The sequence below is a fragment of the Podarcis gaigeae genome (assembly GCF_964106915.1).
Source record: "Podarcis gaigeae genome assembly, chromosome: 2".
In the NCBI taxonomy this organism is placed as follows: domain Eukaryota; kingdom Metazoa; phylum Chordata; class Lepidosauria; order Squamata; family Lacertidae; genus Podarcis; species Podarcis gaigeae.
Window position 1 is genome coordinate 50,005,110 of NC_139679.1, and position 25,626 is coordinate 50,030,735.

General features: G+C 40.4%; 1 protein-coding gene and 1 long non-coding RNA gene across 10 annotated transcripts in view; one reads left to right on the top strand and one right to left on the bottom strand.

Annotated features, from left to right (window-relative positions):
* Positions 1-1,910, bottom strand: part of LOC310835330 — a 37,417-nt gene extending 35,507 nt beyond the window's left edge. For both annotated transcript variants that reach the window (XR_014559559.1, XR_014559560.1), the window contains exon 1: positions 1,818-1,910. This is a non-coding gene — a long non-coding RNA (uncharacterized lncRNA). The remainder of the gene's footprint in view (positions 1-1,817) is intronic.
* On the top strand, positions 1,580-23,775 carry SPDL1 (spindle apparatus coiled-coil protein 1). 8 transcript variants are annotated; one of them, XM_083719245.1, is made up of 13 exons: positions 1,580-2,275; positions 6,068-6,179; positions 7,244-7,430; positions 8,853-9,029; positions 9,562-9,756; positions 9,997-10,146; positions 10,590-10,688; positions 12,100-12,210; positions 13,083-13,223; positions 14,863-14,966; positions 15,764-15,951; positions 18,135-18,447; positions 23,167-23,775. In XM_083719245.1, exons 3-13 carry the CDS (start codon positions 7,266-7,268, stop codon positions 23,318-23,320), a joined length of 1,797 nt encoding a protein of 598 aa, XP_083575371.1. In that variant the 5' UTR covers positions 1,580-2,275; positions 6,068-6,179; positions 7,244-7,265; the 3' UTR covers positions 23,321-23,775. The 8 variants fall into 8 exon arrangements, with proteins under 8 accessions (XP_083575371.1, XP_083575364.1, XP_083575369.1 ...); XM_083719243.1 differs by having other exon boundaries at positions 2,136-2,275; positions 14,860-14,966; XM_083719244.1 differs by lacking the exon at positions 1,580-2,275 and adding an exon at positions 3,439-3,582 and having other exon boundaries at positions 14,860-14,966.
* Positions 23,776-25,626: the final 1,851 nt, after the last annotated feature.

Consider the following 25,626-nt stretch of genomic DNA (forward strand, 5'->3'; position numbering starts at 1 on the left):
GCTGCCCTTTTTCAACTCCTGATTTTATTTTGAGAAAAGATAATGCTAGGTGTACCAGCCTTCCTTAACCACTGAATAAAATGTGACATATCTACTTTTTCATTGTGTAGACAAATGAAACATGTGAATTCCATACCAGTACTGTATTATTATTTCCTACTCTAAGTTCATTGTCAACATAACAGAAAGCAGGTTAGGTTATTGCCAGTTTGAGTGGGGGAGGGGAGCAGCAGTTGTGGTCCATCTTTGATGCAGCCAGGGAAGGACATCATTTCCTCATTCACCAGCTGCCTGGTTGCAGTCAATCGTGGGTGAGCCTGGGGTGCTGTTTAGGGAGTGGTCTAGAAGGAAAGCTTCTTTCCTCTGGCCTGCTCCCTGGCTATAAAAGTCAGCTGTACCCAGGCTTCAGCCTCACCCAGTCAGCTCTGGATTCACCTACCCATCCCATGCTTTATGTGTAGGACTGCCCAAGGGTGAGCAGGCAGGCGCTGCTGCGTAAGATCTTGCTATGGAAGCCTTCAGTCACTATGGAATTTACCTTCAGACAAATTAGGCTCATCTGGGGTTTTGCCAACCTCATATCATTTATCACAACTTGAGAGTAGGGCATGTCCCTACTCTCCCTCCCATACATTTGTCAACCACATGGAATAGGGCTCCAGTGACAGGTAATTTGGGGCATTGTTCTCTTGGAAGTAGATGGAAGTGTTATAGACAACACATAACACCCATACTCAAAAATCTGGATTGGCTCTTAGGATCTGCACCAGCTGAAATGTCTGAATAGTCTTCCAAGGCAGTCCCAGGAGGACTGCGCTGCAGTAGTCCATGCCACAGTTACAAAATAATGTATTACAGGTGGTTCCTGGGGAACAGGCACAGCTGGTGGTGAAGTAGCTGAAGCTTGCAAAAGGTATCTCTACCTTAGGAGCAAACATAAGAAGTAATTGATGGCAACAATGTTTAATGTACAGTCACACCTTGGGTTGAAGTAGCTTCAGGTTAAGTATTTTCGAGTTGCGCTCCATGGTGACCCAGAAGTAACAGAGTGCGTTACTTCCAGGTTTCACCGCTCGTGCATGCGCTCAAAATGACGCCACGCGCATGCGCAGAAGCAGCGAACTGCGACCTGCGCACACATGGGTTGTGTTCCTTTCAGGATGCTAACGGGGCTCCGGAACGGATCCCGTTCGCATCCAGAGGTACCATTGTATCATTATTTTGTACGTTAGCAAGTGTATTTTGTTTTCTTAGCATGAGTTGCTCCATAGATGTGAAGCATGCTGAATGCTAGAAAGTAAACGGACAGAAGTCTTTTGTGAAGAAAGAAGTGTTGGGGACTGAGCTGCTTGAAAGAATAAAAATAGTGGAAACGGAGAGCCGATCTGATGAGCCTTTATGATTCTAACACTTGCAACGTACTTAGTAACAAAACCAGACAGGGCAGGAGTCGTCAGCCTATAGAAGAAAGCAGCAGCACTGTATCGCCAGCTGCTTACTCCCGCCAGTCTTTACGAAGGAAAAAGGGATGACGGGAAGTAAGAAAGGCAGGGAAAAGGGTGTCGTAAAATGAAGAACTTTGAAAATGGCGACTCCGCCCAGCCAGCTAGCTATGTATTTGAGGGCTCTGGAAGCTCCTGATCTTCCGTACGGAGCGCTCCGTCTGATAAGGAGCTGCCGCCGGTGCCTATTTATCACGGCAGAAGCATTCAACCTGCCACAAGAAAAGGACGCCGGAGAGAACGGCTCCTTAATACACGGCTCGTAAAGTTAGCATTTGTAACCCTATCCCATTCCATTCCCGACATTTCACCTACTTTTGCGCCCTGCCTATTGATCTCCTGCGCTTGCCCGCTTTTTTACGGAGAGATGTCTTTTAGGTAATGTATAGGGAAGCCATTTGCAACTACGGGCCGGCAGCTGCCACGGGCGAGCCTGCTCAACGGGAGACTTCCCTGCTCTTAGCTGGGGAGTAGAGGGAGGGAAGCCCCTTCGTCGCGTCGCTTTTGCTATTGCGGAACCCGCGCGCCTCAAACGAGCTCTCGCTAGATGCTTAACGCAGAGAGGTTTCCGGACCTGCGCGCGCATCTGGAGCTGGGCTGCCCTGCCCCCCTGCCCCGACCAACCCACAAAAGGGAAAGGAATAAAGTATCGTGAGATTTGGGCCGTCTCGCGCGGGGACGGGGGGGGGGGCGAAATTTAAACTGGAGACCTGGCGGATCTTTCTGTTGCTTCCCCAGCAGCCGGAACTGAGGACGTTTGCAAGGAGACGCAGGTGAGCGGCAATTGAGAGGGGGCGAGAGGAGTTTATTTTCTCTTTCTTTCCGTTTGGCTTTCCTGTTTCTCTGTTTGCTGAGGGAAAGGCTAGGGAGTGCAGGGGCTGCTGTGTGGAAGGATTATCAGAGGAAGGATTCTCCCACCACCCCCGCTCCTCCTCCTCTCTCTGCCTTTCTCTAGGAAACCCTTTTGCGATGGTCGCCAACTGCTTTTTAAAATGTTCCTTCTCTTGTGTTTTCAGTTGCGAGAGTTAAGGAGGTGAAACACCCCAACCCAATTGTATCTCTGTTCTGGGGAGCGGGGAGATCCACCTGCTGAATTGAGTGCTAAGACGCTTTATTCGCTTCTCCTCCCGTAGGCTGCTTCAAAGCAAATGAAACACAGGGATGCTCTTCCCTCTTGCCTTTTTCCACATCTCTGCTCGCTTATCCTTTCCTCCACTCGGTTTTCCTCAACTTGCTTTCTTGAGTGGCGCCTGAGCCACTTGCATTTCTTTTTAATAACATTTTATTAATTTTCCAAAAATAATAAAACAAAACAAATTGACTTCCCTCCAATCCTTAGTTAAATAGTTTATCAAGATACTGCATGTCCATTGTTAAGTTTTTAACATACTTAAATAATGTATTATCCATTCATAATAACATTAGGTAAAGGTAAAGGGACCCCTGACCATTAGGTCCAGTCGTGGCCGACTCTGGGGTTGCGGCGCTCATCTCACTTTATTGGCTGAGGGAGCCGGCGTACAGCTTCCGTGTCATGTGGCCAGCATGACTAAGTATCTTAAAACCCTGCTAATGTATTAACCTTCTGTATATATACAATAAACATCTTCCATTCTTCCTTAAATTCGTTATCATCTCTTCCTCTTAATTTCATTGTCAGTTTTGCCATTTCAGCATATTCCATTAGTTCAACTTGCCAATCTTCTTTAGATAGGACACCTTCTTTCCAGTACAGTCATACCTCGGGTTGAAGTTGCTTCAGGTTGAGCGCTCCGCGGTGACCCAGAAGTAACGGAACGCGTTACTTCTGGGTTTCGCCGCATGCGCAGACGGTCAAACGTCATGCGCAGAAGCAGCGAATTGCGAAGCGCAGACGCTAGTTGCGTTCATTTCAGGATGTGAACAGGGCTCTGGAAGAGATCCCGTTCGTATCCAGAGGTACCACTGTATTGGGCTAGTAAAGTCCGTGCAGCCTTGAGCCACTTGCCTTTCAATGAAGTTGGGAAATGATGAGGCTGCACTTCATCATGGCAGGCTTTTTTTGCTCTCTCACTCTGCTCTTATTTTTACTGTGCTGAAGGTAGGTACAGATAGCTTATTGAAATCCTGAAGCCCAAATAGCCTGATGAAGGCCTTTGCCTCCATTGCTTAGCTGTCAGGCTAGCTTTCTTCCTCCCATCCCCTCTCCTCCAGCCTTTGTCACAAAGGGTGTGTTGGAGAGCCTGTGTAGTAGCTCCTAAGGGCTTGCAAGAATTGGTAAGGAATATTTGCTCTCCTTGGTCTCCTGATGGAAGTGGTCAGAAAACGAAAGCTTCTGAAATATAGTGCAACTGAGGCGACAACCTCTTCCAGCAAGCATGGTTAGCTCTAGCTGGAGATGGGAAGGAGCCATCCCTGCAAATTACATTGGGCATCCAAACACTGATCTGTCATAACTGAGAATGACTCCCAGCCTCCTCTCAATCTCCTAGCTGAAAAAGAGGGCTGTGGATATGTGTAATGCAATTACATTATTTTAAATTTTGTTGTTAATGCTGTAACCCTCACCCCAAACAATAGAGCAGGGGATGATCATGTATTTCAGAAGTTTAGCACATGAATTGGAATAAGGCTTTGGATGAGGGGCAGGCTCCTGGCAACCACCAATACTTGGCTTAGGAGGCTGCCCAGAATTTGTGAACTACTAAGTGTTATGTCTTAGCTCTTCAATTTGTGCTTGCTAGCAGATTCTAAGGTGGCCCTTTGTGATATCTTCAAGAAAATAGGATGGATATAATGTATATGGCTCAAATCAGAATTCAGTCCAAATTGTTGCATCATTGGCTTTTCTGGACAGCTATCCCATGTTTTTATATGTGGTCCTAATTATTACTTGTAGAGTAATTGCAACTTAGATTATATTTTGCTACCTAGTTTTATATGAGGAACTATAAAAACTACATATAATTATAGGGTGGCATCAACTTCTCTTCCATATAAATTGTAGATAAGAGGTTCTGGGTTGGAAGGAAAGGGATCTACCCAGTAGCAAGTGATCAGCTGTAATACCATATTTACTCAAATCTAATGCTCACCTTGGCCGAATTACATTGTGAAAATTAAGGCGCAACTGGATAGATTGTATCTCTGCTTTGTTATTAAAATAATAAACCATGCATAGTTGTAGAGAGAGCAAAAAGTTTACTTGCTCTTTATATAAGATTTCTCCTTGAAACATATCTGAGATAAAGAAAAAAAAAACCCTGCACAGTTGTGCTGTGTCTCCCTTCTGGCCCTGAAATCATTAATCTGAAGTGGTACAATGAAGATGAGTCACAGCCTAGATTTCCCAAGTTCCTTTCCATTCTTGTTGTGATAGTAGCCACAGGTTCAGGTGAGTTTTGAATGTTTTACTGTGATAGACTGTATTATCCTAAGTCCTCAATCCTAAACAGTGGGTAAAGCAAATTGAGCATAACAGGGCTTACTTCTCTGTAAATATGATTAGGATTGCTCTGTAAATGTTATTTGTTGAGTATTTATAGTCTTCTACCCAGAGCGGTTTATCACTCCCTTAATAAAGGGAAGTCATAACCTACAGCCCAACAAAACTTGATCCCTATTAATTTTACCCTTTTATTTTGAGTAGGCATCTATGTGCAAACAAGCAAAAGCATCTATCTCGTATGTCTTTCTCTATTCCTGTTTCCTCTTCGAAGTGTAAAATAGCAGGAGTACTTTGCTGCCACGTCATCAGCTGCAGAAGAGTGTGTACAGTAAGATACCAGTTGAAATGCCCTGATTGTATACTATACATAGTTAGCATAGAATTTTTTTAATGTTCATTTTACATAATGGAATTGGGTGTAAACTTTCCAAGAATCTAATATGCTGAGCTCCAAAGTTCATTAAAGCTTAGTAAACAATGATGGGGATGGGGGCTTGCTTAATTATTATTGTGGCTTGGCTTGTATTGGAACGCAAAGAGAGACAAGAACTATGTTGGCCTTGGTTACAGAGAGCCACTGTTCTTTGACAGGCTTGTAGGCTTTGGCAGCCATGGAAATAGTGAACAGCTGCTCCAAGTAGATTGAAAAGGATTTGCATTTCAATTATCTCACCATGTGATTTTTACCTATTCTGGGAGGCAACAGTGAGTGTGATAGAAAAAGCTGAAGATTTTTTGGAGCAGAAATAAGTAGATTATTTGCTAATTAAAAGTCACTGAATTTTAGTTTACAATATCTTAAGATGGAATACACTTAAAGGTGAGTTACTAGTCTTTTATTTACAAGATAGAATAACATTGAAAACATTTCTTTTTGTTTTGTTTTTTGTTTTCAGGGCTGTATTCTTAAGTTTGTTGTTAATGTATAGTGGATGTCTAAAAGTGGGATTTTGTGTTCCTGCTCCAGTCCTCCCCGCCTCCAAACAACAACAACAAAATGCAATTCAAGCTGTTAATTGAGTTTTAAAAATCCATCACAAAGCTCTTGGTTTTGTATTGATACTATATTTCTTCTTTAGTGACACTTCATGATTATCAAGCAAAAATATCACTCAGTTTCTACTTTGAAAATGCACAGGAGTTGCTGAAAGCCCAAAATGGAGATTATCATGGAGATTACAATGCAGACGGAAGCTACCTAGCCTAATCAAGTTGAAGTGGATAAAGACGCTTATGGTCACTGTGACTGTGTAAGTAACAGCTAACGTTAGAAAACATCTTTTACAATTCACGGAAACTGAAATTGCAGGCTAGATGCACTTTGCGTGTGCATCACCATTTGTTAGTAATGAGAGCCGTGTATAAGGGCCGTGCACAGCGCCCCCCCCCGCCCCTGATCAGGCCAGTCTGCCCAGGAACCACCCCAACCACCACATTACTTAGACAGTATAGTTTGGAAAAAGAGCTTTTGTTTTTCTTCTTTCTGTGTCCCATTATTAAAGATACTCTTGTGGTTAGCAGCTATATCTGGCTGAGTTTAAAAACTAAATACTAGGGATGGGGAAGATGTGAGCAGAGGGGGCAACAGACAGCTGTTGTTGCTAACAAGTAAAAGTAACAGCTAGTTTGGCCCTGAGTCTGGAAACTTAGCTTTGCAGTTTCTGTTGTACTCATCCCTGAGAGGAACCTTCTGTTTTAAAGTTACAAACAGTGCCACATGAAAAGCGTTAAAATGTGCAAATTAGTTAGTGCTACAGCATTGTGCTTCTAGCTTGGACAAAGATTTTCCCCATTATATTGTCTTGTTTTATATGCAGTTAGGTGCAGTTTTGCTGGAAAAATACTCGGGGGCAGTTGCCCACCTACCTGGTAATCATGTATTTGTGCTCATCCTGTCATTCCACTGCCTTGCCCCTGCTCTTTGGGATTAAAGGTCCCTTGATGTTTTAACTACAGTAGATAAATGTCCTTCCCATTTTCTCACTTTGTTAAAGTCAGTATCTGATCTGGTGTCAAGATATGAGTGCCAAACACATGGCTGTTTCTCCGCTGTCCCCAATCATTAAAAGACTTCTGGCTCTGGATTAAAAACTCCTGTGCATGTGTCCCTAAATCTAGAGACCGTTTCCCTTTAATGTTGAGCATGTATGACTGATGAAGTCTGTTGTCTATTCTTTAAAGAGCTAGGCACGTGTAGCCTCCATGGCATGGTCTTCTTGTTTAAAACCACAAGTTTATCAGAGCTCTTATCAGTAAAAGCTGAATTAACAAAATAGGCTTAATAATGTTAATTGTTTCCTTCATTTACATACAGTACAGTGTGAGTTTTAAGGAAAATGGAGCCGGATCAAGAAACAATTTCACGTCTCCGACGTCAGCTCAAAGAAGCTGAGGAGGAAAGAAGAAAGGCAGCACAATATGGTTTAGATCTGGTGGAGAGCGAGAGCTTGTTACAGAATCAGCTAGATAAATTGCAGAATGAAATAGTCACCATAACGGAGGTGAGCTTTTAAACAATCAACAGAATGTTGCTCTCCCTAGATTGATTCCACTCTACCTACTGATGGAAGCATGAATGCCAAAGCTGTTAGTCATTAAATTTAAAATATTTAACATGTAAAAAGAGTATCTAGCAAACTGTGCCAGAGCTTGATAGCGAACCATAAAATCCAATCTTCTCATAGTGCTACTGTACCTATAAGATAATTGAAAGAGCAGCCAACATGTTGCTAGAGTGGAAGCCTCGTTAAACCCAGACTTCTCAGACCTATTTCTGGATCAATGTGTACAGAATGCCTATTGCAAAAACTTCCAGGTTTGCCAAAGCCTTTTAGTAGTACCTCAGCAACAAACGTGACTTCAGGTTGTTGTTTTTTTTTAAGAAAAACAAGCTGTACCCTAACCTGCTATTTAGCATGAAGTGGACAAAACATGGCACTGCATGAGAAGCATTAGCAGCCTGGTACTATTGAGAGCTGCTTGGGACCCCCAGTGATATGTGCAGGGTAGTTCACAAGGTCATCTGGCTCTGCCTAAATCTGTTTTAAGAGGATTCACAGGATACAGCACTGTCTGTACTAACAGATAACATGGAAGTTTATGAAAAGATTCTTGCTCTTAAAAGAGTTTGGCTGCAGGTCGATGCACTTTGGGAGGAAGTAAATGGGACTCGCTTCTGGGTAAACATGCATGGAAAACATGCTGCTGGGGTGGGGGGAGAAAGATGGAAGCCAAGTAATGGAAATATCTCTCCTCACCTGGATTTTACTCACTACCTCAATGTCATGTATAGGATAAAGCAAATCTGTTAATGACACAGTAGCTATAAGACATGCTCTGACAATTTTCTGTCTGCTAAAGCTAAAGGCAGCACATACTGCCTGTGGTGAGGCATGCTTGTGAAGAGGTAGGCAGCAATAAGATGTGTACAGCAACAAAGTTTAGTTTTTGAAGTCCCTCTCTGCTGTTGGGAGAAAGGAGCACAAGCTTCCCATAAGCCTAGTTCCTGATGTTTGGTTGGGGTAGCTGTGTGTGCATGGGTGGATGGACAAGAAGGAAGACCAGTCTTCCATGTTTGCATCTCTCATAGGCCATCACAGGGGCCTATGAAACTCCTTCATAACTTAATACCTTGGCTCACATAAAATAAGGCTGATTTTTTAAAAAAGCAATCCCTGCCACATGATGAAAACTGTACCTCTGCCTGCATCTGGGTGCACTGTGTTGTGGTGCTTTGTGCATACTCTTGGACCTCAGGTGATCTCTTTTGGTGGGTGAAATAGAAAAGGAGACTTGGGAAACCCAAGTGTGTACGGGGACCTTTCCATCCTTGCTAAGGCCTATACTTTTGACCACACACTTAATGGAAGGTCCTTTAAAAACAGTTTTCTATCTGCACTGTAAATGTGAAATTTATTTTTCAGAATTTTGAACAAGAAAAATATACTCTCCAGAGAGAAGTAGAACTAAAGAACAGAATGCTAGAAAGTATGAACCTTGAATGTGAAACACTTAAGCAACACCAAAATATACAATTAGATACACTGCGTGAACAACTAGTAAGAATGCATGGACAAGAAACAAATGAACTTAAGAATAAGGTTGGTGATAGAATACGTATTATGTGCAGCAGGTGATACCTTAAAGCAATTATTAATGCCTATCTTGAAAGTGTTATAAACATAATTTGGTTGCTGACAAAGCTGTTTTGAATAGATGAATGATAAAGAGCCACTTATTAAGAGTGGTAATTAGCCACTTATAGGTGTATGATTACATAGTGTATGATAGAATTATGGTATTTTTGTTTGGGATTCTGAACAATGTTTTTCTAATGACAGCATATATCATAATCTTAAAATCCTATGTAGTTCAGATGTGCTTGAGTTGGGCAAATACTAAGGAAGCGATGGCTTCCTTATCGTATATTGATAGGATATTGATGGAAATGGGAGACCTCCTGGGAACCGTATGCATGCTGCCTTCAGTTCCATGATGGAAGAGAGTGGATATAAATGTAATAAATAATGAATTGCTTAAGCTACTTGGAAAAATCAGCTCACAAGTGGGTAGAGGGACATGCTTAAAGGTCTCTGAACTCAAAAGGTGTTTTCTCTGGGTGCTGTTTTGAAGATGGAAAAACTGAAATCTGAACTAGAGGAAACACTTCTTAGTGAGAAACAGTCGAAACACAAAGTGGAGCATCTGAAGGAGGTCCTTGCTTCTAAAACAGAAGAACTGCGCATGATGTCAGAGCGTGTACATGAAACCATGTCTTCAGAAGTGCTCAATCTTCAACTTGAGCTGGTGGCACTTGAACAGGCAAAGGTATGCAGCAAATTAGTGTGAATAAAGTATTTAATAATAATAATAAACCACAGAAAAAATCACCCTTCCTGCTATAGAAATTTGATCATGGTCTAATATCCTTAAAAGCACTAGTACTAATATTCATCTCTGCTTCAGGTTGCAGTCCTTGCTTTGTACAAATAATTGAAAAGTCAAAATAGTATTCCAGAATATACAATTAGAAAGTAAATTACTCATGGTATCTAAATTTTGTGATAGGCAGACCTTGAGGACAGGTTACATGATCTTCAGTACAGCAAGGAGCAACTAGAACTTGGAAACAGCAATCTGACTAATCGACTGGCACGTCTCGAAGAGGAGAGAGAAGACAGAGAAAAAGATATTGTTTCATACTGTAACGCGTTAGAGGTGATGTATCATGCTTCCTACCAATAGTGATGGTGAAAATAACACTACACATTTAATGCTGAAACAGCAAGCTTATTTTCTAACCAAGGCTGTTTGGATAGTTTTAGCTGAAATACTGCCTGACACCAGGTTGAATATTTGACATTGTATGGGTGCAGTAACATTCAAATGCTGTTTGCAGTGGTGAGAAGCCTCTTGTGGCTTTGCACTCATGAAGGTGGGGAAGTCACATCAGTTTTTCTTTCATTTTCCTTAGATGTGACTTAAGAGCAGGCTCTTTGGGTGTGCTTTGTTTAATAGTTATTGCATTAACTATTAAACAAAACAACAGTGATCCTAAAAGTGAACTCCACAAATCAATAAGAGTATGTGTTGCACTACAACACAAATTTAGTTGTGAAAATGTAACGGAGATCTAACGATTTTCCTTGACTCAATTTTAGAAAGCTCATGAAGTAAATAGAGACCTTCAGCTTCAGCTTGACCATGCACGGCAAGAAGCCCTGGATCCTTCCAGTAAAGGCAATTCCTTATTCGCTGAGGTACTAATGTTATTTTTGTTAACAGAAAATGTATATGTGGGCCATTCTTATGACACTTGGAATCAAAGGGTCTGTTGGCTGTGGGGGATGAGGGAGGGGTATTTAGTTTTATTTCAGTTAGTTTATTTCTTATAGTGGTTCTGTGTATGTTAGTTTGCTGGGTGAGGGAAGTATAATAGTGTAATGCAACTGTATCAGCATACTTTATTCAATACAGTAATAACTTTCCCTGATTATATATTTACTTATTCTTGAAAACCTAATAAGATTATTTTTTTAAAAAAGACAGGAAAGTATATATGTCAAAGATTTTTAGAAAGTATGTTTCTGGTTATACAGGCGTCTTGCATTTGCTCACTTCAAAAACTGACCAATGTATTTGAATCTTTTGTTCAATTCAAAGTCAGAATAATACTTGGAACAAATATTTTAGTTCACTATACTTTACAGTTATTGAGCTTAATGCCTTTTCATAGTAGAAATACTTCAAGACGACCATGGCATTGCAAAAATCCTCTGGATTGGTTGAAGTAGTTCTGTTGAAGTGTTTCCACGTGTTGAATTAGTGTGCCAAGTGCCTGCAGATTGGGCATGCTGATTCCTGTTAGTCTGAACAGTCCAGGGCCATAAATACAGGTAGCACAACAGCAGTAATTCAGAACACCTAGTAAGGAAATAACTCTTTGAGTTGTGTCCTGTCCAACTCCCAGAGCTGGATCTGCAGGAACCACTATCTGAAAGAATTAGAACATCATGGGTGGATGCTTTATTATTATTATTATTATTATTATTATTATTATTATTAGCTGAGTCAGTGTGTATTGCCCTAACAAATATTGGTGCTTAATTGAAGGGTTGAACTTTTATGCCTGAGTGCATGAAATCTTTGTGGTCGTGGTAATATATAATTACTTAATGACTTCACATATATTAAATATAAAGTATTCCTTCAAATGCTTGTAGAAATGTTTCTGCCAGGTTTCATGGCAATGAATTATTTTGCTACTACAGTGGTACCTCGGGTTAAGTACTTAATTCGTTCCGGAGGTCCGTTCTTAACCTGAAACTGTTCTTAACCTGAAGCACCACTTTATCTAATGGGGCCTCCTGCTGCTGCCACGCCGCCGGAGCACAATTTCTATTCTCATCCTGAAGCAAAGTTCTTAACCCGAGGTAATATTTCTGGGTTAGTGGAGTCTGTAACCTGAAGCGTATGTAACTTGAAGTGTCTGTAACCCAAGGTACCACTGTAATCTGGCCAGTACTTCATGTAAAGTACAGATGTTTCTGTTGACATGGTGATTAATAAAGTAAAGATATCTAATGACACTAACATACAAGATAGTGTATAAAATTTTAAATGATGCCAGAACCAACTTTACAGGTTTTTTTTCCCCTTAATGTGTTGTAGGTAGAGGACCGTAGAGCAGAAATGGAGCGTCAGTTGATCAGTATGAAAGTAAAATATCAGTTGCTACAAAATCAGTATTCTTTCACTAGAGAACAGCAGCAAAGACTGAAGGTATGATTAAGTCAACATTTCCTTTGTTAGAAATTGAAAGACTATAAGATAGGAATTAAAAGTATGTGTGCTAGAGTTCTGTACTCTCTGAGACATTTATTTTTCATATACGTAAATGATAGAATTGGGTTTTTAAAAAAGTGATTTAAGATGTGAGGAATGTGCTAAAAACTCAGCTTGGAGAAATGAGCACTGTTTAAGAAGCTGAGCAATAAAGACCTTTAGTAGTTGTTGTGTAATTTGAGATCGTAAACAAGGCTTCTTTTGAGTTGCTGTTCGCATACTGCTTTTCTACAAATTTGCTCAGAGTGGCTGACAACAATGCATCAAATGTCATTTTACTTAAAATTACTATAAACAAATCACAGTGTTTGTACACTAGAAGACTCTTTCTTGTAGGGGTCTTCCAAATGCCATAGTCAGCTCAGTATTAGTTTGATATGCTCTCTGGGATAAACTTTGGTGAAATAAGCCTATGGAATGGAGGGGCAGTGGAGGAAATTTCAAGTGATAACATTGTGTTCTGGTAAATTAGCTAGCAGCTATTAGCAAGCAGCTCATAGCATGGCTATTGTTGAATAGATGATGGAGGCTGGTAAAAATGCACGAATGAATTTTCATTAACTTTAAGCAGCTGAGACCAATGATGTATTACACAGAGCTTTTCAGCCAACAATCAGTTTCAAAAGCAATTTGACATGTGGTATGGAGTACACAGGGAAAACCAAGTTCAAAACTTCTTTGAGTTCAGATAACTAGTGTCTTGGTGTTCTGAATCTTGGTCATTCTGTTCTGGGACTTGAGTTGCATTAATGTGTACTGTAACAGAATATTTGTAAAAGTGCCAACCCAATATTTGGTTTATCTTGTAGCTACAGATGGCTGCTCTTCTACGGATGAAAGGTTCGCAAGGGGAGCATGATCAGCTGGAACGTTTGCAAAGCATGCTTCAACAAAAGAATGGTGAAATAGAAGAACTTCTAATGAAAGTGAAGCAACTGGAAAAGCCCATGGTATATGCATGGAGAATAAAATTCTGGTTTTGTTTTTTTAAAGTATTAGTAATTGGGTAAGGAAGCACATACAACTGTGTTGGAAAACATTGCACAGTAAGCACAGAACCAGGTAATCTGGATCACTGACTTGACAATGAGCATGCATTGTGCATCTGATTGAAACAGAATGTTACTAATTGTATGACAAGTATTTATGCCAGGTAGTAAATGGAAAAAACTACATTTACAGAATTACAGTGGTACCTCTGGTTATGAACTTTATTCATTCCTGAGGTCCATTCTTAACCTGAGGTACCACTTTAGCTAATGGGGCCTCCTTCCGCTGCCGTGCTGCCGGCACACAATTTCTCTTCTCATCCTGAGGTAAAGTTCTTAACCCAAGGTACTACAGTGGTGCCCCGCAAGACGAACGCCCCGCTAGACGAAAGGGTTTTCCGTTTTGGAGGCGCTTCGCAAAACAAATTTCCCTATGGGGTTGCTTCGCAAGACGAAAAAAATCTTGCGAGTTCCCGCGGTTTCCCCCCACTTCCCCCCCTTTTCCTAAACTGCTAAGCCGCTTAACAGCTGATCGCTAAAAGCCGCTAGACCGCTAATCCGCTAAGCTGTCAATGGGCTTGCGTCACAAGACGAAAAAACCGCTAGACGAAGAGAATCGCGGAACGGATTCTTTTCGTCTTGCAGGGCACCACTGTATTTCCGGGTTAGCGGAGTCTGTAACCCAAAGTGTTTGTAACCCGAGGTGTTTGTAACCTGAGGTACCACTGTATCTAAATATAACTGAAATAATCTAGATGTTGAGTTGATCCAGCTCCTTGGAGCATTATTTGGAGCCTCAAAACTATTACCATGCACACTCGGGAGCCTGCAGTCACAAGTGATGGTAAAAAGAGACCCCACTTGTCTGTGCACATTTCTAGCAAGATACATCTTCCATGTCCAAGTTCTGAGCCCTTCTCATTTCAGATATATTTCAATAAGTTCTAATTAGAGTTTAAAGATGTATATAATATTCTCTGGCATCCTCTTTTATTTGTGCTCCAGGGTTGAACACTTTCTGAAAAAGTACAAGGATTGAGTCCTGGTTTAAATGAAGTACAGTTGCCTGGAGTAAAACTGTACTCTTGTATGCTTGGTTATGCTCAATGTCACATATTCCTGACTGGAGAACAGAAGTCAACCTTATTTGTATAAGCAAGAAGAGATTGATCAAACTGTCCATTGTAAATTTTAACACCTGTGGTATTATTTAACACCCGAAACATATTTTGGGACATGCTGAGGAATTGCTGAATGGTTGCCATTTATTACTTTAGTTTTGCCCTTGGTAGATAACACCTTCAGTAGTGATTCCAGAAAGTACTGAACAGAAAGGTGTGCTTCAGCTTTCCAGCAGGCGATACAAAGCCAGTCTGGCTTGGCTCTGAGGTAGACCAATTTGGGATGAGAATTTGGTATAGCAACTTCCTCTGCTGATATGCAGCATAATTTATTATTACATTTGAATGATATACACTTCTGTCAGTATTGTCTATGTGAAAAAGTTTCCTCTTTGCCATTAATATTCAAACCCAGATGACTGAAATGGCAAAAGGAAAAGAGCTCATTTTTTTTTAAAAAAAAATTATCTTCCCAGAAGTCTGAAAATTCAAAAGCGCTGAAACTTTCAAGCACTTCAGAATATGCAGAATCTGAAGATGGATATTACACCGATTTGCTTCAGATGAAACTTGAGAATTCAGAGTAAGTCTTGTGAATTAGAAATGTAGTATTAAAACCTCACAGCTGGTTATAGAAACTGACAACCTGATTCTGAGTCTGGTCTAGTGGTTTGAGTGTGGAGTAGGAACTAGGAGCCCAGCGTTCAAATCTCTGCTTAGCCATGAAACTCACTGGGTGATCTTGGGTCAGTCAGTCTGTCGGCCTAACCTCCCTCACAGGGGTTTTGTGAGAATAAATTGTAGAGGGCCTTTGAGGAAAGATGGGAAATAAATGAGATACATAATAAATACAAATAAACCAAACCTATTTAGTTAAAGTTAAGTATTGTTTCATAATTCTGAGACAAATTTACTAGTCAGAACCCCATTCTCTCTTCCAGACAGGTAGTAAAAACATAGGAGTAATGGTAGAAACATGGTAACACTGACAGCCTGTTCCACAGTGTCTTTCCAACTTTGTCACAACCATCATATTAAGTTGCACATTGATGTCCCCACATCCATGCAAGGAAAACACAATTCAAATAAGGCAGCAGCATGAACCTGTTCTTGTTTATCTTACAATATGTAACTCCTAAATGGATCTGCTAATTCTATTGTATTCTGGCCCACTAGTAATCTATTTTACAAACGTTTGCTGCTAGTCAATCTGTAGTTTATCTTAATAATATGCACACATTATTGGAATAAATAGGATAGGAGGATTTTTTTCCTGGTACTGAAAGGTGGTGAGTTCAAGGCTGGAATGGTAAGAACTTAGGAACTTAATGTTAATGCAACTATGTATTTCAGTATTCATACAGATAATTTATTTTGCAGAAAAGAGATAGAAAATTTGAAAAGTGAATTGTCGCTACAGCGGATGAAGGCTCTGTTTGAGAGTCAACGCGTCTTGGAGATGGAAAGGAAGCTCTTTGCAAAGGAAAGACAACTTGAAGCCTCTCAAAGTGAGAGCATAAATTTGCGTGTGATGCTGGATGAATTGAGAATAAAGTATCAACCTGAAGGTAACAATTTCTGTTCCCTTATTTTGTATGTATAGTATGTGAATGGGGGGAGCCATATGGCTTAATTTGCGCTTTGCAGGTATCCTGGAATAAGTTTGTTATGTGTTGAGTTGCTTCCCTGCACCCATCCCTGGTGTGATGTTATGGCATAATGTGACCAGTGTCAGTTACGTATTTTTGCTTCCATCCAATAAAGCTGATCAATGCTGGTAGGAAAACAGAGAGGTTAGATAGCGTAGCGTTTCTTGGCCTTGACATATGCTCAGTTACCTTCTGTTCAAAGGTTTCTCTTCATCCTGATCCTCTTTCCTTGCTGTGAATCAGCTGTGTAGTGGTTATAAAGCAGTGTTATTAATGCAGTAAAGCCCACTGCTCATGAGGAGGTCTGTTGTATGTGTTTGCCCAAAAGTTTTTCAAGGACCTGCATCAATTAGTTACATGTCTGACTTTTATTCTGTTCTAATGTATGTAAAAAAGAACTTGAAATTTGATTAATTGCAAAGATTGAAGCGTTTGACATTTTTTAGAAAATGAGTTTATTTTGTGTAACATGATGCATCACAGGGTGTTTTTTGGTATTACATGAGGTCAGCAGTTGTCAACTTTTTGGGGCTAAAACAAAAAAAAATTCCTTCCAGTAGCACCTTAAATTCCTTCCAGTAGCACCTTAGCACTGAGTGTATCTGAAGAAGTGTGCATGCACACGAAAGCTCATACCAAGAACTGACTTAGTTGGTCTTTAAGGTGCTACTGGAAGGAATTTTTGTTTTGTTTTGACTATGGCAGACCAACACGGCTACCTATCTGTTTTTGGGGCTAGTGAGCACAAAGTGGTAGCTGTGGAGTGGGTACGGCATAATAGAAAATGGCTGTTCCTGGGACTGGCATAATAGAAAATTAGAGAGACAACCACTCCCAATAACCTTATGTTTACAATGAGATGTCAGCTATGTGCTGCTGATCCTTATTATGGACATTAGACATACTAATGCTATTGCTATCTAATACCAGGAAGCATTCCTCACCACCAGGAGAAGTATACAATGTAGCCACATCACTCTCATTTCACAGAAATTGCTTAAATGCTACCTGCACATTTTGCTCCATAACTTTCTAGGAAGATGAGACTCTTTTTTAAAAAGATGAAATCTCAAATTTTGGGGAACCATTGGAAACCTTCGTGGTCAGCCCAGTGTTATATAGTATTTTAGAGATACTGGGTGGTATTCAACAGTTTTATGTTCATTATTTCCAATGGGTCTACTCAGAATAAAACTTAGTTGAATACGACCTATCAAATATGTATTTTGCTAATAAAAGAATAAATGCACTACATCTATACAATACTTGTATGGCTGCAAGAAATATTAGCCCTTTGACTCAATTATCAACCTATCTAATATAATCCAGCAGCCTCATCTATAAGTTGGATCCATCCACAAGCATGGGGAGGACTAATACTAGTTTATCAATAACTAAAATGTTATAGTAATGTACATTGAAATAATCTTCCAATTTATTCTGTCTCTTGACTTTTAATTCCACTTAAGTTTGATACATTTGTACCATTTTAAAAAATAAATATTCCTTTTACCTTTCTAGTTGTTTGCTTTGAGTTGGCGTGCAGCCACCATAAAAAATGTTACCACATTGTGTGGTAAGTTCTTAATTTGATTCTCGGCTATAGACAAGAGGGCTTCCTGTGGCCTGCTGTGAATACATTGCTTTGCTATCTTGCAATGTATTGTATCTTGCAACATTCAGAGAACACTTTTGCTCAGAATGCTTGTATCCTTGGTCATGGCAAAATTAACCAATGAAAACAAGGCCTATGTCATTACTCCAGAATCGGTGCCAGTTTGCTTGGGGTAATGCTTTACACAATTCTTTCTGATCCAATATTATGCTTTCCTTTTGCAAGCAGAACATTGACTTAGGAATTGTAGATATATAAAAGTTACAAAAAATGTTTTTTGGATCTGGATGTTGAAATTTCTTGCAGTTTCTCTGAGTAAACAGAACAAATATGTAGTTAAACTGTGAAATCTTAAGATTTTGCAATGGTGATCCAAAATGCATTTTCTTTTAATGAAAAAGGAATGAATATAGATAAGGGTGGAGGTCAATCAAACCTATTTGACCAAAACAATTGTGTGTTTTGTTTCATATTTTTTTTACTCTAGAGTTAATGAGAGATTCGTTCAATCTCAAGAAGGCTCCAGGGGATGTGATTTCATACAACTTAAGTAGCAGAGGGTCTTCTGAGTGTGAAACCTCTTGTATGCTATCTCAGAAAAAGGAAGAGACAAAACTAAGTGAGGATGCTCTGAAAACCACACTTCAGGCCGTATCAGTGAACAAAGTTCCCCTTTCTGCAATTGAACAGAGAAGTGATCAACCTGAAAGGAAGAAGGTTAAAATCAAGGAGGAAGAACTGGATAGGGCAGCTATAAATATGAAAGATAAGAATGAAATTGGACCCTCCCTCTCTACCAGGTCAGTGTCTTCTAATATGTATGAGCAAGGCAATCAGCACAGACCTGCATCACTTTTTTTCCGCTGCATGAACTTTGCTATCCATTTCTTCATTTACTTTCTCAGTGTTGCATGCAGTGTCGTCCCTCAGTTCCAGCTACCTAGTTTGAAATTTTCAAAACTGTTTAAAAAGATCAAAATTACAGAGAATCAAAAGGACTCTTAAATCATGGACTGATTTAAAACTAAAATGTTCTTTCACTTTGAAAAATCACTGCAATAATCTCGTGCTTGCACTATATTTTCCCTCTGCGTTGGCAGTTGTGTAATTCACACTATTGTACTTTCCAGCTTATTTTTCAATTTGCATACGATCTCTGCAAAAATTTGCAATATTAACTTCATGATGAAAATGCCTGAAAAACCATTGTTAGCTTTCAGAATAAATTTTAAACTTAAAGCCCCAAGGTTTTTAATAAGTGGATATAGAAATTTAGTGTTGAAATGGGTGGGGAAACTAGGTAACTAGGTGAGCTTTTCCTTATATGGAAGGCCATTATATGGCTATGGCTATTGAACTCCCAGGAGTGTTTTTTTTGTGTGTGTTAATGTAATTACAGATTATATTTTGCTTTGATGTTTCTTCACCCCCACACCCAAGTTGTATTTTCTAATTGATATATATTTCTGTTTTTATGCTCTTGGGAGAATTAGCAGTGAAGGTCTGACTTGTCCAGATACAGTATGTAACTTGTCTCAGACATTCAAGTTCAGTGGTACCTTGGTTGTTGAATGGCTTGGCTCCTGAACAAATCAGCTCCCGAACGCCGCAAACCCAGAAGTGTTCCGGTTTGCGAACTTTTTTGGGAAGCTGGACGTCCGACACGGCTTCCGCGGCTTCCGACTGAGTGCAAGAAGCTGCTGCAGCCAATTGGAAGCCACACCTTGGTTTTCGAACGGTTCTGGGAGTCGAACAGACTCCCGGAATGGATTAAGTTCGGCAACCAAGGTACCACTGTACAAGATTGCTTAGACCAGGTGTGACAAACCTTTTATATCCAGAGAGCTGCATTGAGGATTGTATGTCAGCCAGTGATAGGTCTGGCCAATGTACACTTACACTTGTGTGCATACAGCATGCACACACCACACCCAGTGCACCTTTCTACCCCAGTGCTCCAATGGGGATGAAAGCCCAGAACAGAGCATCTTTTTTAATTTTTGAAAAGCGGCGTTTCTCCTTCTGGTTTGGTGCCATTGTAAGAAGGTCCTAGGAGCCCAGGAAATCAGGAAGGAGCTCTCTTCCCACTTTACTTGTGCATCACTTCAGGCACCATGCCAGAAGGAGAAGAGACATTTTTCAAAGGTCAAAAGATGGATCCTGATTTTGGAGGATAGTGGCAGGCCAATAAAAATGGTTTCACAGTCTAGGACTGGCCTGCAGGCTATAGCTTTGCCATCCCTGGCATAGACAGTTTCAGGATTTTTTAAATTGCTAAGTAAAATTTGCTTGGATAGCTGTGATCAGTGGTTGTGGTAATCAGTGTTTTTTTTTTTTTTTAATTGACTAACAGTATGATCTATGCATTTCTACTCAGAAGTAAGTCATACTGACTTCAGTGGGACTTATTCCCAAGTAAGTGTGAATAAAGGTAAAGGTAAAGGGACCCCTGACCATTGGGTCCAGTCGTAACTGACTCTGGGGTTGCAGCGTTCATCTCACTTTATTGGCCGAGGGAGTCGGCGTATAGCTTCTGAGTCATGTGGTCAGCATGACTAAGCTGCTTCTGGCGAACCAGAGCAGTGCACGGAAACGCCATTTACCTTCCTGCCAGAGCGGTACCTATTTATCTACTTGCACTTTGACGTGCTTTCGAAATGCTAGGTTGGCAGAAGCAGGGACCAAGCAACGGGAGCTCAGCCCATCGCAGGGATTAGAACCGCCAACCTTCTGAAAGGCAAGTACTAGGCTCTATGGTTTAACCCACAGCTCCACCCGTGTCCCTAAGTAAGTGTGAATAGTATTGCACAAATCTTATGCAAGCAATCCTGTAAAACCAGGTTATTGCATGCTTATATTGTCCAGCATAGTAATTTAGGAAAAGGGAAAGAAACAGTTTGATATTAGTCACTTGATAAAAGTGTGTGTGTTTGTAGAAAGTGAGGTGGTTAGGTGGGAGCTAGAAATTGAGTCTGCCTAATAGGATTAGTAGGAGAATATTAGGGCATTGGTGTTCTGTAGGTGGTTACATTTACTACATAAGTGGCGGTGTAGGGGGGAACACTGGTGAGGCTTTTTGTCTTGTGTATTTGACATGGTATGTGTTATTTGATCTTGTGCACTTGTGATTATTATGCTCTCCTGGAGACTACACACACTACTTTAGAATTCTTTTCCAGGGGTAAGGAAAATGATTACCAACAAATCCAGATAAGGCAAAAAATGTCAGACATATAGCCAGGCTTGGGGTGGAATAAAGAATTGCAGTGCTGAGGTTAATGCACATTTGGTCCCATTGCATGGGGCATTATTGCACTTGCAATACAGTCAGAAGCAAAAATTCCGTGACTTAAATTACATTTGCAAATAGCTGATTGACTTGGGCAGGTAGTACTATAAAAATAATCCTTGTTGCATTTTTTGTGTTGTGTTGTGTTGTGTTGGCCTTTTTTCAGATTTCTACCTCCCCCCTCCCCCCCCCAAAAAAACCTAGGGAAAGCCCTGGAAATACATGTGCGAGTATTTTCAAAATGAAAACCTACTAATGGCGGGTATATGTGAGGGGTTGCTTATACAGCCAGCCATGGGACTAAGTTATGAACCATCCTGAGACCTGCAGGTATAGGGTGGTGGTATAATAATAATAATAATAATAATAATAATAATAATAATTAATAACAAAATAATAATTTAATAATAATAATTTTAAGGGCGTTCTATATTCAAAATGATCAGCTAAAAAGATGAAGCATGTAGACACAGGGTTGGGGTTAAGATGTTATGATATGCTTAAGATGTTGAATCTGATGGATATTAGTCATGTGAAGAAGGTAGTTGGGTGTGGAAGGTTTGGCACATTAAATAGAAGGGATATTTGGTCAGAGGAGGGAATAATTAGTGAGATTACAAAGGAGGGATTTAACTTTAAAGAGAAGGTGTTGAAAGGCATGTAGTTGTTTCTGAGAGATGGAAGTCTTGCATGTCAAGTTGGGGTAGAACTTGTGAAAATGTGGGGCCAAAAAACTTTATTTAGTTGTATGCAGGTACAAGTTTGTTTTATTCTGCTCTGTCTTTTGAATTGGCAATTTAAGGATTCAACACTACACTGCTATTTCTTTGCCTGTTTGTGCATTGTGGAGGTGGACGTCTGCACGAAAGACACAGATAGTTAAGAATTTGAAAGTTGATCCTACAGGAGAACTGGAAACAACAAGAAGACAGTTAACCAACAGTTTAAAAATTAACAATTTCCACTAAAGACAAAGTTCCTGCAGTAGCGTGAATAGATAAATTTTGCCAAGTGAAAAATTAGTAGATTGGCTTAACTAAAGTTCAGTATATTTAAATTATTGTAAGAAAGAGGGCAGAGTGGTGAGATTCCCACTCTTCACTTTCCAGCCAGCCCAGTACCCACCAAGGCTAAAAGACTATATCTAAGTCTTCAATTAAAGAATAAAATCAAATCTGTAGGGACAATGGACATTGGCAAATGCCAGTTTTTTGGGGGGGAGGGGAGATTGTTGGTGCCATGCACCCACACCTGCCATCCTGGGGACCCCAGATGTATGCAAATCAGCCATACCCTAAATGAGCAGCATATCGCACCACATGGATGAGGTCCCCACAATGCTGACTGTAGATGTCAAGGGGATCTGAGAACAAGTGTTCTTGTATTGCCAAGCACTACTTTTGACAGGATGATTTCAAGATCCTCACTTCATCCTACCACTCTGATGTGGGGGGAGGGTAAGCCACTGAATTTTTCTTGCTTCATTCGTTCTCCTGTCACAGACAAGCGAAGGATACAAAGGCCCCAAAGTGCTAGAACTAAGGCTCTTTGGTATGTGCCATTTGCAGGTGGTGTTTGGGGCATGCTGTTGACAGTTGGCAACCTAAATTGGGGCTATTGTACATGTTTTCTATTTTGCCACGATGTGCAAACACTCTATAGTGTTGTATTCTGTCTATTATGAATGTTTTTTTAAGCCTAAAATGAGACCACCATTTTCCTTCCACTTTATGACAGCTTCCTTGTCTATTCACCTAGAAGTAATTCTTGTATGTCGAAGATGAATGGCTATTTTAACCTTTATGCTGCCTGAAGTCCCTGTGGTATTCTGACTTGAAACAGTTTAATTCCCAATTTTTGCACTAGTCAAGCTAGAAAAAGATTTCTTGCTTGTGTACCAAATGTACAAACAGTACTGCTTAATATGCTTACTCCAGCAGCTGGTAAACCTGGTGAGGAGATTAACACTAAATTTCTGATTGTACCTAACACATAATGTAATTTTGTTCTTTTTAGTAAACTTGTGTTGTCTCCATGGCTTCTTGTATGTCTGCTTTTTACATTTTTGGCATGGCTTGATGTAAAAGTGTTCAGAAGCTAATAGTGCCTGTGAACAAGGAAACAATAACTTAATTTTATGGTATTTAACATGTTTTGGGTAGTAGTTTGTTAACTTCAGTGTTCATTATTAAAATTTAGAGTGAAACGAGAGTGGTTGCTTTACCTATAGGTTAACATCTGACCCTGGAATAAAGACAGAAGAAAACTACACTGTTGCAGCTGAACAGACAAGAAAACATGAGAAGAAAAGCCACAAGAAAACATACCCCATAATGTTTATGGCTCCCAAACAAGATCCTGAAACTCAGTGTACTCAACAATAAATCGAATAGCCTTTTCTGTTACTGAGGTATTTAAGTGTACAGCAATCTACTAGAACATTTGGTTATCTTCTTCAGTGCCTTTTATTAAAAACTCAGACTTCATATAGGCAACTTTTATCATGTTGCCTTAGCTGAGTAGATATGCAAAACAGAAACTAAATTCTTCAGATTCTACTACAGGAGCTGTGTGATATACCTCAAAAGCTGTTGCTCTAGAAGAAGTAAAATAAGCACATCAACTGGTTGGTTAACAAAGCAGAAATGTGTAATAGTTTCAGGTACCTGTTAAAATGTGACATTAATTGCACACTGGGCTGGCAAGTTTATTCTTATGAGGCAAAATGTAGATTAGTGGTTCTCTTGCCTCCTTAACTACATTTCTGATCTTTTCGGATGTACTAATGTTATGAAAGATTGACCATGTTTGACTTAAATAATTGTTTTGAGTTATTGTATTCAATTTGTAATCTTGATTCTTTTTTAATAAATTCTATACGTTTAGGTGTGTGGGTTTTTTAAAATGAAAGCTTAAAGGTGAAATGCAACCCATCTTTATGATTCTTCTGTCAGTCAAATTGTTCTGCCATACTAAAACCAAGCTCCAGCCATAGCTCAGTTTTTAAAATACTGTATTGTATATCTCAGATTCAACCGTATGCTTAATTCATAGTCTCACTGTGGATACATTTTTCAGAGTGAGCTATATACAATGATACAAGTTTCATAATAATAATAATAATAATAATAATAATAATAATTCATTTGTACCCCGCCCATCTGGCTGGGTTTCCCCAGCCACTCTGGGCGGCTTCCAACAAAGATGAAAAATACACTAAAATGTCACATTTCAGTCTTCCTAATTAATACTACGCAGGTGGCGCTGTGGGTTAAAGCCTCAGCGCCTAGGACTTGCCGATCGAAAGGTCGGCGGTTCGAATCCCTGCGGCGGGGTGCGCTCCCGCTGCTCGGTCCCAGCGCCTGCCAACCTAGCAGTTCGAAAGCACCTCCGGGTACAAGTAGATAAATAGGGACCGCTTACCAGCGGGAAGGTAAACTGCGTTTCCGTGTGCGGCTCTGGCTCGCCAGATGCAGCTTTGTCACGCTGGCCACGTGACCCGGAAGTGTCTCCGGACAGCGCTGGCCCCTGGCCTCTTGAGTGAGATGGGCGCACAACCCCAGAGTCTGTCAAGACTGGCCCGTACGGGCGGGGGTACCTTTACCTTTACTTAATTAATACTAAGTAATACTAATTCGAGTATACCACTATTGTATCCTGTAAGCAAAAAGATTTCTGCTTGTACAATGGGACTTCACCTCCTCTCCTCCCCCTGCATTTGCCCATCATCTTCAAATCTGCTCCAGATGGTTGGGGAACACTCTACAACTGATTTAGCAGTGTTGTGATGGGAGGTGGAGACCTTTACTGTGCAAGAGAAATCCTTGTGCTGATGGAAGAAGAGACATAAGGCTACATTGAATTTCACTCCTGGCATCTATCCTTATGTAGCCATACCAGGCCGCGCATGAAGAAGGGAGTTAGCAAAAAAAACCACCAAAGAATATTTAGGGGAAAACTCTAAAGGGCAGGAGCAGAAAACAGCTATGCAATAACCTAGTTGCCCAGAATGTTCAGAGAATGACAAAAAGAAGAAATTTGGCAACAGCGTGGGAGAATGACAGAATGACTAGAAGAAAACAACAATAATAATAATAATAATTTTTTATTTGTACCCTGCCCATCTGGCTGGGTTTCCCCAGCCACTCTGGGTGGCTTCCACAGAGACCGAAAATACACTAAAATGTCACACATTAAAAACTTCCCTGAACAGGGCTGCCTTAAGATGTCTTCTGAATGTCAGGTAGTTGTTTATCGCTTTGACATCTGATGGGAGGGCGTTCCACAGTAACGTTTTGGTGTGGACCAGAAAGGGACTTGTTGAAACAATCTCATTTCTGAAACAAGTCCCTTTCTGGACCACACCAAAACGTTACTTTAATGTGTCCTGACAAACAGAAAGCAGCTGCCCATCTACTCCAGTGTTGAAATTAAATAATTTAAGACAGCAAGTGTATCCACACCGTGAAAACCTCCAAAATAAGAGAGGGGTAGTGACCTAAACGGTCAAATCAGATATAAGTGTGCTCTGTGAGCACAGAATGGCTCATTGCAGGCAGGGGAGAAGGAAGACTGGCAGTACAGCTGGAACTGAAGAGTAGTAGTCCATCCTGCAGCATGGGTGAAACAGACTGCTGTGTAACAACACCAGGCTCTCTCAGGCACAGATACTACTGTTTGTTCATGATGC

Bases quoted from the DNA above. Each gene is read 5' to 3' on its own strand.
- SPDL1 (XM_083719238.1), top strand. From the start codon at position 7,266: ATGGAGCCGGATCAAGAAACAATTTCACGTCTCCGACGTCAGCTCAAA. The intron at 7,431-8,852 runs GTGAGCTTTTAA...TTTATTTTTCAG, and splicing joins AAATAGTCACCATAACGGAG to AATTTTGAACAAGAAAAATA. The intron at 10,147-10,589 runs GTGATGTATCAT...ACTCAATTTTAG, and splicing joins CATACTGTAACGCGTTAGAG to AAAGCTCATGAAGTAAATAG.